The sequence below is a fragment of the Gymnoscopelus microlampas genome (assembly GCF_963454915.1).
Source record: "Gymnoscopelus microlampas genome assembly, chromosome: 8".
In the NCBI taxonomy this organism is placed as follows: domain Eukaryota; kingdom Metazoa; phylum Chordata; class Actinopteri; order Myctophiformes; family Myctophidae; genus Gymnoscopelus; species Gymnoscopelus microlampas.
Genome location: NC_139945.1, coordinates 49,817,588 through 49,828,065, shown reverse-complemented (window position 1 = coordinate 49,828,065; position 10,478 = coordinate 49,817,588). Strand labels below are relative to the sequence as shown.

Here is a 10,478-nt window from a genome sequence, read left to right as displayed (position 1 = left end):
GGGTTTTATTTATTTCAAACAAGATTACAATTTCTTTTATTTATCTATTATTAATGCGAGATGAGAACAATGGCTTCCATTATAGCATGCTAGCTTTCCAGGAATAAAACGTCTGCAGTTTCTATCAACTTGGATTCCCCATCGATGATGTCACTCGTAGGCGGGTTTCTGAACTGTCCACAGCCCTCCTCTAAGACACAGAGAGAATAGACAAAGATTGTACCATATTATCATGAGCATTAGTGATGACCAATTAAAGGAGGATAGGTTGAAAATGGGATTAAGTCGGCCTTTAACAGTAACAAATATTATGACGAAGCGCTGTATAACTAATCACCAGTATGTTTTCAAATATAATAATAATAATTACAATAATAATATAATATATTATTACAGTAGCATCGAAAAAAACAGTCTTTGTATAAAGACTGTTTTTTTCGATGCTACTGCATCTTCCTCAGATAATACTAATAATAATATGTTTTAATAAGACTGTAGTTAGTCATTTGAGACTGTACTAAACACCAGAAAAACTGACAATTATTAGCCTACAACATGAGGGAGTTTGTTGCACAGTAAATCCAACGTGCATGCTATACACACATCACAAAACAAATGGCCAGCTACATTTTCTAAACTTAGTCAACTTGTGTTGCAGACTTTGTCATGTTCTGTTCAACTTCCCCTCATTAACATAATGCTACCAATATGTTTGCATCTCTCCTTTATCATTTAGGCCAACATTTAGTTCCATTTTCGACTGTTTTAATGTGTACAGTGATTTCTCTAGTCTACACAACAGTTTTTGTATGTATTATCTTACCTCTTTATCCCCTGGTTGTTCCATGTTGTTCCATGTAAGTATCACTATCTATTGCTGCATTACGCAGTTTTCTCATCATCTGATATAAAATCAGGTTCTCTCTTTTTTTGCATTTAGCTTCTTTTTTTTTTGCATTACCACCGAGACTGGTCGTGTTGGCAGTGGGAGAGATTAGAATATTTAATCATAATCTACATGGTATACTGTAGATGGGTGTGACCTTGTATGTTTCTGATCCATCAACATTGCTCTTGATCGCATACACCAACTTACCCCCCTCTATTTTCTTACCTCTAGGTAAGTTGGTTTAGGGTAAATGTGCTATTCTTTTTTTTATTTCTCCATCCATTGCATTAACCCATTCCTGTGAGATATAGGCGACATTACAGCTTCCCCAAATGTTGAGGGTGTGTTGCACATCAGTCTGTAAAGCCTAATGTATACTGTGTGAGCCAAGCCATGGCTCTGTACTATACTATTGGAGCCATGAGCCATGAGCCACACAAGCCATGCTATGGCTCACACAGTATGAAGGCTTAACAGTAATCTACGTTTGTCACAACCTGGTCATCAGTTTCTGCATGCTCATCAGTTTCCTCATCCTCACCAATGGACCACAATGGAAACAAGGGCCTTTTTGTGTTACCATTTTAGTATTGCTTTTTTGTTTTCAAATGTGTTAATAAAGTATTCAAATCAGACACATATTTATCCTGGTTTCTTACTCACTCTATGGGGATTTATCTTGGGCTCTTGTCTGTGCTCAGTTGTTCACTTCAGGCCAATGTACGGTAACCTGAGAATATTCCGGACTCACTTGACTATTCTTGTCTTACCCAACACAAATTCCCATCTCACACTTCTGTGTGTCTTGTTTGTTGACATCTTCATTCACAGTGGTGGAAAGTAAGAAGTACATTTACTGAAAGTAGGCCTACTGTACTTAAGTACAATTTTGAGGTATTTTTTACTTTACTGGAGTGTTTCCAGTTTTCAGTAGTTTTACTTTTACTCCATTACATCACAGGGACAAATAGTATACTTTACTCCACTATAATTATTTGAAAACCTTAGTTACTAGTTACTTTGTAGATTTTGATTATTATTACAAAATACATTACCCGCTTCAGCCCTATATACATTTCGGCCATTTGAAAATAGCCAATCTACAAGCTCCCAATGCGTAGTGATGCAACGCATTGTGAGCTTGTAGATCTGTATTTTTCATACATTGTATTGTATACATTTGAAAACCTGCATAATGAGTACTTTGTACTTTTGGTACTTTAAGTACATTTTGATACCAATACTTTTGTACTTTTAATCAAGTAAATTTCTAATTCCTGACTTTTACTAGTAACAGAGTATTTCTACATTGCAGAATTGATGCTTTTACTTATTGGTACTTTTACCACCACTGAGCATGTGGACATACAGTAGCAATCATTTCCTGCAGTGACCTCATGGGCAGGTCTGTGTACAGTGTACACACCCCGATAACGATAGAGGTACTCCACCCTAGCAGCCCCATCAGGACCCAGTGACTACTCTTATTTTTCTCTCTCAAATCTTTTCCTTTCATTTGGTTAATAAAGACGCAAATGTAGTGCCATACTATTTATTTAACACTTATTTTAACAAAAATATCACTTTACCCTATACCTTTAAGCCTATAGGCAACGGCTTCGGTGAGACTGACATCCAATTGATTGAATCTTCAGAATCATCATGGTCAGGTGTAAAAGATTACGGGCAACAAGAATCTGACAAAAATAGCTAAAGATAAGAGGCACTGAAAAAGAACAAAATCAGTGGTGTAAAGTAACTAAGTACATGTACTCAAGTACAGTACTTAAGTAAAATGTTGAGGTACTTTTACTTTACAGGAGTATTTCCGATTTTCAATACTTCATACTTCTACTCCACTACATCTCAGAGGCAGATATTGTACCTTCACTCCAAGTCCACAACAACTATTTGAAAAATGTGGGTTACTTTGCAGATTATAATTAGATTAATTATTATATTATAAAACATACATTAACCGCCCTCGCGATTTGAGCTTGTAGATCTGCTATTTTCAAACAGTTTACCACTTTTACTTTTGGTACTTTAAGTATATTTTGATACCAATACTTTTATTGGTATTTTCACATTGTGGTATTGCTACTTTTAGTTAAGTAAAATAGAGTACTTCTTCCGCCACTGAACAAAATACCCTGTTAAAAGTGCTTCTACATCCTGTACAGTAGGTGGCGATATGCAGCAAACGTTAGTTGCAACTTGCACCCATGGCAAACCAGCGACAGTGCGTGGAGTCACAAAATTCGATAGGTCACTAATTTCACCAATGTCAGGCAAGATCACGTAAAGATGATGACACACACAACAACCAATGATTTTGTAACCTAAAGTTATAATGATGTAATAACATTACATCGATGAAGAGTTTAAGAGTTTGGATTAATACATGTATTAGGGGTAATTACCTAACCGGCAATACTGCACCATCCCTGTTCAGGAATAAGGTTGTTTAAAGCAGAAATGGTCCAGCTGGATTGAACAGATCACAGCTGAATACAGGAAATAATGGGTCGACAAGTTCTGATGTACTGGCCAAATATAATTGGTAAGAAATATATTGGGGTTATTATTCATTATATGGGGTTTACATTAACACTAGCCTTGGATCAAGACTTTCATATATGTATTTGATCGATTTTTACATTTGATATCTATGATCGTCTTGCCTTTCCCCCCTATTGTCTCTGGACATCCGCCCGTAAAGTCCATATTTCTCCGAACATGTACAAATGCTATTTCTAAGGTGCTTACCCGGTAGCCCCGGATGTTAACTCGGCATTCGGAATCATTGTGCACTGTATTAGTCCGTATTTCTCAATAGATATTGTGTTTTAATCCCGTCTGTGCCTGAACGCCATTTTTTACATTGATTGTAATACCGTCTTTCACCGGATGCGTCCCGTCTATACCGCCCATTGAGGAATTCCGACAGAATCCGACACAACGGGATTAAAACACATGTCTATTGAAAAATACGGGATAATACAGTGCACACATTCTTAATGTCGAGTTAACATCCGGGACTACAAGTTCAGCACTTTATATGTTTTTTTTTGTACATGTACGGAGCAGTACGGGCTTTCCGCGCGGATGTCCAGTGACAATTGGGGGGTGAAGCCCAAGACTATCATATACAAAAGTAAAATGTCTTGATCCAAGGAATACAAGACAGGTGGGCACCGATATATATAGTCTATGGTGCACTAGGGACATCTGGGCACCATAGTTTTGGGATGACTGGGCACCTGGAGAGGTGGGCATTGGGATAACTGGGCACTAGGTCTTAGGACGAGTGGGCACTTAGGGGTGGAGATAACTGGGCACCTGGATGAGTGGGCACTTAGGGGTAGAGCTAACTGGGCATCTGGACGAGTGGGCACCTGCATTTTTTTCATTTTATTGTGTACTGTTTAGCTCTGTTTTCTCTATCCTAGCATTCATTTCAGCATTTTTTTAGTTCGGTTAACAGTAGGCTACTCATGTTTATCTGTTTTGTTTTTTAACAGTAGGCTACTATTTATCTATTTTTCCCCCCCGTCATTTTATAGTGTACTGTTCAATTTTTTTTAACAGTAGGCTACTATTCCTATTTGTTTTGTGTATGTATACTGTTTAGCGATGTTTTCTCTATCTTAACATTGATCATTTGACCATTTTTTGGTATCCTTCATTCTTTTTGGTATTTTACCATTTTCCCAATTTGTTAAATTTTTTAACAGTGCTTCTATTTTGGCAAATACACTCTTATGTTGTACTTTGAAACTCTCTTATATTGTACTTTTGACCTCGTTGTGTTGCGTTTGGGAGTTTAAAGAACAGTGGATCACATATCACTTACCAACAACAAAGCAGCATGCTATGTAAAGTAAAAAAAAAACACTTGTGGACACAAATCCTAATTCAGATGTCCACTCGTCCAGGTGCCCACATGTCCCTAGCGCCCAGATGGTTTTGGTGCCCACCTCTCCAGGTGCCCACTCGTCCAGGTGCCTAGTTATCTCCACCCCTAAGTGCCCACTCGTCCTAGTGCCCAGAGGTGCCCACCTCTCCAGGTGCCCACTCGTCCAGGTGCCTAGTTATCTCCACCCCTAAGTGCCCACTCGTCCTAGTGCCCAGAGGTGCCCACCTCTCCAGGTGCCAACCTCTCCACCCCTAAGTGCCCACTCATCCAGGTGCCCACATGTCCCTAGTGCCCAGATGGTTTTGGTGCCCAGTTGTCCCTTGTGCCCAGATGGTTTTGGTGCCCAGTTGTCCCTTGTGCCCAGATGGGTTTGGTGCCCAGTTGTCCCTTGTGCCCAGATGGTTTTGGTGCCCAGTTGTCCCTTGTGCCCAGATGGTTTTGGTGCCCACCTGTCCTGTTACCGATGTGATACATTACCAGAATGATGTCAGATTTGTTTGTATATGATTGATTGGTTCTTATGTCTTTCAGGATACATTAGGATTGCCCTTGTGTTTACCTCATGGATCTCCTTCAGCAGACCAGCTGTCTTCATGCCCCTGTACTCCATCTCTGTCGCACTTGATGGTAAGTGGAGTGAGTGGTGGGAAAAGTACTCACATTATCTACTTAAGTAAACGTATCAATATTGCATTGAACTCTGTTACAAGTAAAAGTAAGGTATTGAAAATGTACTTAAGTAAAAGTACAAAAGTATTCGTTTTCAAACAAATATTTTGAAAATAGCAGATCTACAAGCTCACAATGCGTCGCATCACAATGCATTGTGAGCTTGTAGATCGGCTATTTTCAAATGGCCAAAATGTATATAGGGCTTAAGTGGTTACTGTATGTTTTGTTATGATAATCAAAATCTACAAAGTAACTAGTATTAAACTAAAGTTTTCAACTAAAGTGTAGTAAAAGTACAATATTTGCCTCTGAGATGTAGTGGAGTAGAAGTAAAAGTACTGAGAATTGGAAGTACTCCAGTAAAGTAAAAATACCGTAAAACTGTACAGTACTGTAGTACTTGAGTAAATGTTCTTAGTCTGTGACTCTGCCTGTTCTCAAAGACCACATCCACCCATCCTACCACGCTGATCTAATGCATGTGCAAGTTGCCCAACAGTGCATATTTTAAAGAGATTCATGTTAAATCATATTGAATTTGAAAAACAGTGAAAACAGTGTTTTTTCATTGCCAAAGAAAGAACCGCTAGCTGTTCTATCATCTCAAGTTCTACCTTTGTCATCATTGTCCCTGCAGGTGTGGATGGCTGGCTGGCCAGGAAGCTGGGCCAGACATCCAGGTTTGGGGCTTGGCTGGATGTGGTGGTTGACAACCTGGGTCGAGGCATGCTGTGGAGCCAGCTGTTTAAGGTAGACTCTCTGTAACACAGTGGCACATAAACAGACCAAAAACATCATCCCTGTATGATAGTCAAACTAGGTTTAGGTCAGTGGTGGAAAAAGTACTCAAATTCTTTACTTAAGTAAAAGTACCAATACTGCAATATAAAAATACTCTGTTACAAGTAAAAGTCCAGAATAAAAAAAATACTTGAGTAAAAGTACAAAAGTATTGGCTTCAAAATGTACTTAAAGTACCAAAAGTAAAAGTACTAAAATGTTTGAAAATAGCCTAGGTATAAAATAGGGCTAAAGTGGTTAATGTAGGTTTTATAATATAATAATTTATATCTGCAAAGTAACAAGTAACTAAAGTTTTTTAAATAATTGTTGTGGAGTAAAAGTACAATATTTGCCTCTGAGATGTAGTGGAGTAGAAGTATGTACTGAAAATGGGAAATACTCCAGTAAAGTAAAAAATCCTCAAAAGCGTACTTAAGTAAATGTACTTACTTTACACCACTGCCCGTATGATAGTCAAACTAGGTTTAGGTCCTAGTGACATTGGTCGCTGTGGAATAAAGGGTAAGTCTGGCGAGATTGACCATTATTCATGGAGTGGTCCCTGTGTTTACTCTGGTGGTCAGGGATGCACACTCTGTGTACACTAGAGATCTAGCATGGCTAATGTGTGCCAGTATAAATTCAGGACAGGTAAGGGAACGTTCACATACAGTACGTTGGTGCCACCCAGTGGAAGAGCCTGGACACTGCAACCAAACCGGCTTGACACTTGTGAACTTATAAACAGTCAACAAAACTAAGCATGGCTGATGGAAAAGGTTCCAGTCTGTTGTATGGAGTTTTAGAATTTTAGTCATGTTTGTTTTGTTTTTTTGTTCTGATATGTTGTTATGTCTTGTTATGAAAAGTGTTTATTTGTTGTAGTAGTTTTTTTTTGTGAGGATCGCAATGGAAATAAGTCCTGGACTTTGTTGTGTTTGATCCTCAATGGTTTTAACCTTTACGCTTGTCATTTTGTATGGTTAATACTTGAGTTAATACTCAAATCAATGTTTCTTTTCTCCTCTGGCTGCAGTGGGGCTGGTGGGTGTCATCTGTAGAGTGGTGTGTGTTTGTGTGTAACCACAATGCCAGAGGTTCCCAGTGGAAAAGCACTTTCACCAGTAGCCCACATTGGGTACAGGCTGTCATGGCAAAAGGTACAAATATAGTACAATTATATGTACTGCAGACTTACTCCCTATCCTTCTGCCACAGCCTGAATTCACCTCTTCAGACTCCATTTCTTATCTCTAGCACTCCTTATTTATTTGTATCTGCAAAGTGTGAATATAATGTGTAGCCCTAGTAGAAGTGGAAGACTGCTGATGTGCTCTTTTTTAAGGTTTTGTCTCTGGTGTTGGTCAGGGTTTCGAACTCCTCTGGGCGTCTGGGTGATCAGTGGACTACACTGCCTCCCTCTGTGGCTGTATGCATACCAGTACGACATGCTGTCCCTATACATGGGTCCTTATCCCTGGCTCCAGACTCTGGGGATTGTAGTGCTGGCTGTGGGGAGACTTTTGGGTCTTTCAGTGGAGGTGAGAGTTCACAGCAGATGCTTTGCTATGTTCACTTTCTTCTTTAGAAACACGCACGCACGCACGCACGCACGCACGCACGCACGCACGCACGCACGCACGCACGCACGCACGCACGCACGCACGCACGCACGCACGCACGCACGCACGCACGCACGCACACACACACACACACACACACACACACACACACACACACACACACACACACACACAATTTGACTTGTACTATACTTGTGAGGACCACTCAACCCTAGGCTTTGACCCTCACCCCAACATGCGTACTTTATGCCACTCTATTTTCTAGTCCTCAAATAGTCACATGCAGTGAGGACCAGCGAAAAAACAACTTCACATGGCACTTCACTAAACTCTTTCTATCGTCAGAAGAAGTTCAAGAATGTGCATACATGCACATACATGTGCATACATATGGCAGCAGTGTAAAAGCTTGGTGTTCCCCCCTCTCTCCAGATATGGTGTATATATGCACACATTAAGTACCTGACCAAAGATGAGATGGAGAAAAGCTGAAAATCACTCGTCTGCTTCCACTGACTGATGAGGAGGGTCTGCTTCTACTGACCACTGAATTGGAGATATTAGCTGATGTTCCAACACTGTCCAAGTCCATCTCACAGTGCAATTTAAATCTTGGTATTTCAGTCAAATAACAGTATTGTTATTTGACTGCCTAGAATGAATGTTTCACTGGATATTTAAAGTGTAAGTGAAAACACTGATATCAGTTTTATAAAGAAAACATACTGTATACTAGGGGTGGAAAATATAATCGATTCAGCAATTAATCGCGATTCGGACATGGACGATTATGAATCGATTATAACATTTTTATTTTTTAAAGATTTATTTTCATCATATCGCTAATTGCACAGCAGTCATATTTTGGTTGGTTATCAGAATATTGAGAAGCCTTTGTTATATATATTAATAAGTCAGTTATTTTACAAAAAAGGACTTTTCTTGTTGGTTTTCTGCAATTGTTGATGTTGGCAAATATAACCTTCCAGCTGACAGTGACACTTCTCTTCCATTAGTTTTTATTATCAATAAAAGATAATGGAAGTAAATTAATCGCAATAATCACAATTTAATTGAATCGTAGCCCTTGGAATCGAATCGAATTGTCAGGTACCTACCAATTTCCGCCCCTACTGTATACACAATACACACATACAGTATATTATCATGGCAGTATAGTAGAGAGAGCCAGGGAGGAGAGGGGAGAGAGAGAGAGGGCAATATGTGACTCTTTATTGACTGACTCAGACACCAGGGTGTTCTAGGGACTGTCTTCAGGTCTGTAGCCTACTGAGGTAAAAAGTCATTATTTTTTAATGGATTATATTCAGATTGTTTACATGAGATTGAATGGTTGTTTTTTTTACTCTGACATCCAAAAAGAGAAACTGCACATATAAAAGTATTTTATCTGTATTTGTGGGTTTGAGCTTCAAAAGTGACCTTAGCATCACTGGCCTAATTTATGCTCCATAGTGTCACTCAATGAAAATTGCAGATCTAAAAGCTCACAACGAGTCACGGATGTGACATACCGTGAGTTTATAGATTGACTATTTTTGGTGCACAACACTGCTGTAGGATGAAGAAAAAACAGGCTTATCACTTACCGGTAGTTTTATTTCATTCACAGCCATTTGTGAAGTTTAGATAAATTGGCAGCAACCAATGAATGGGAATGCAAACAAAACTTATATAATTACTGTATTTATGAAATGTTGCTGCTGTTTTGCTTGTTAATATGTGTTGTAACATCTACTCATGATGGAGATTGAACAGGACTTAGATCCAGACCTTAACCTGCTTGAGACCATCAGTGATAACTGTCTATATTATACAGAGAGTCAGTTTAATGCAAATATTTCATATGAAAAGGGCATATCAATTATTCATTTTAATAGCAGAAGTCTCAATGCAAATTTTAAAGACATAAAAGAATATTTGAAAGTATTTAAACATGCTTTCAATATTGTTGCTGTCTCAGAAACCTGGATTGGAAATGAGAAAGATGCAGATTTTGTTTTAAATGGTTATGATTTTCATTACATCAGCAGAGAATCTGGACAGTATGGTGGTGTTGCTCTGTTTGTTGATGAAGGGTTATCTCACAAAGTTATTGATAATATGTCATTAGCTGTTGAAAATGTGATGGAGTGTATCACTATTGAGATTGACACTGAGAGAACGAAAAATGTAATCGTTAGCTGTGTGTACAGAAAACCAGGTTCAAATATTGAAACCTTTATCACCAATATGGAAATGCTGTTTAGCACATCAAAACAGAAAGTTATTTATGTCTGTGGGGATTTCAACATTGATTTATTGAATCCCCAAAAACATAAAAGTACAGATGATTTTATTGATGTCATGTACAGTATGAGTATGTTTCCAACTATATCTAAACCTACCAGGATAACAACCCACAGTGCATCCCTAATTGATAACATATTTACTAATAATATTGATGGAAACAAAAGTGGTATATTGATGAATGACATCAGTGATCACCTGCCTGTTTTTGCAATTTATGAATGTAATTATAAGAAGAAGAGGGTGTCAAACGAAATCAAATATAGGCGATACAGATCTGCTGAAACTTTATCTGCATTCAGAAATGAACTGTTGAACTATA

At 38.5% G+C, this 10,478-nt stretch overlaps 1 protein-coding gene across 2 annotated transcripts; it reads left to right on the top strand.

The window, feature by feature from the left end:
* Positions 1-3,190: 3,190 nt before the first annotated feature.
* On the top strand, positions 3,191-9,552 carry LOC311050681 (uncharacterized protein). 2 transcript variants are annotated; one of them, XM_084064765.1, is made up of 6 exons: positions 3,191-3,452; positions 5,340-5,435; positions 6,118-6,230; positions 7,300-7,423; positions 7,632-7,804; positions 8,279-9,552. In XM_084064765.1, the coding sequence occupies exons 1-6, from the start codon at positions 3,413-3,415 to the stop codon at positions 8,336-8,338; spliced, it is 606 nt and encodes a 201-aa protein (XP_083920891.1). In that variant the 5' UTR covers positions 3,191-3,412; the 3' UTR covers positions 8,339-9,552. The 2 variants fall into 2 exon arrangements, with proteins under 2 accessions (XP_083920891.1, XP_083920892.1); XM_084064766.1 differs by having other exon boundaries at positions 3,207-3,304; positions 5,386-5,435; positions 8,279-8,414.
* Positions 9,553-10,478: the final 926 nt, after the last annotated feature.

Excerpts from the sequence above, each read along its gene's own strand:
- LOC311050681 (XM_084064765.1), top strand. The coding sequence starts at position 3,413 with ATGGGTCGACAAGTTCTGATGTACTGGCCAAATATAATTG. Across the intron at positions 3,453-5,339 it reads GTACTGGCCAAATATAATTG|GATACATTAGGATTGCCCTT; the intron begins GTAAGAAATATA and ends TATGTCTTTCAG. Across the intron at positions 5,436-6,117 it reads CATCTCTGTCGCACTTGATG|GTGTGGATGGCTGGCTGGCC; the intron begins GTAAGTGGAGTG and ends TTGTCCCTGCAG.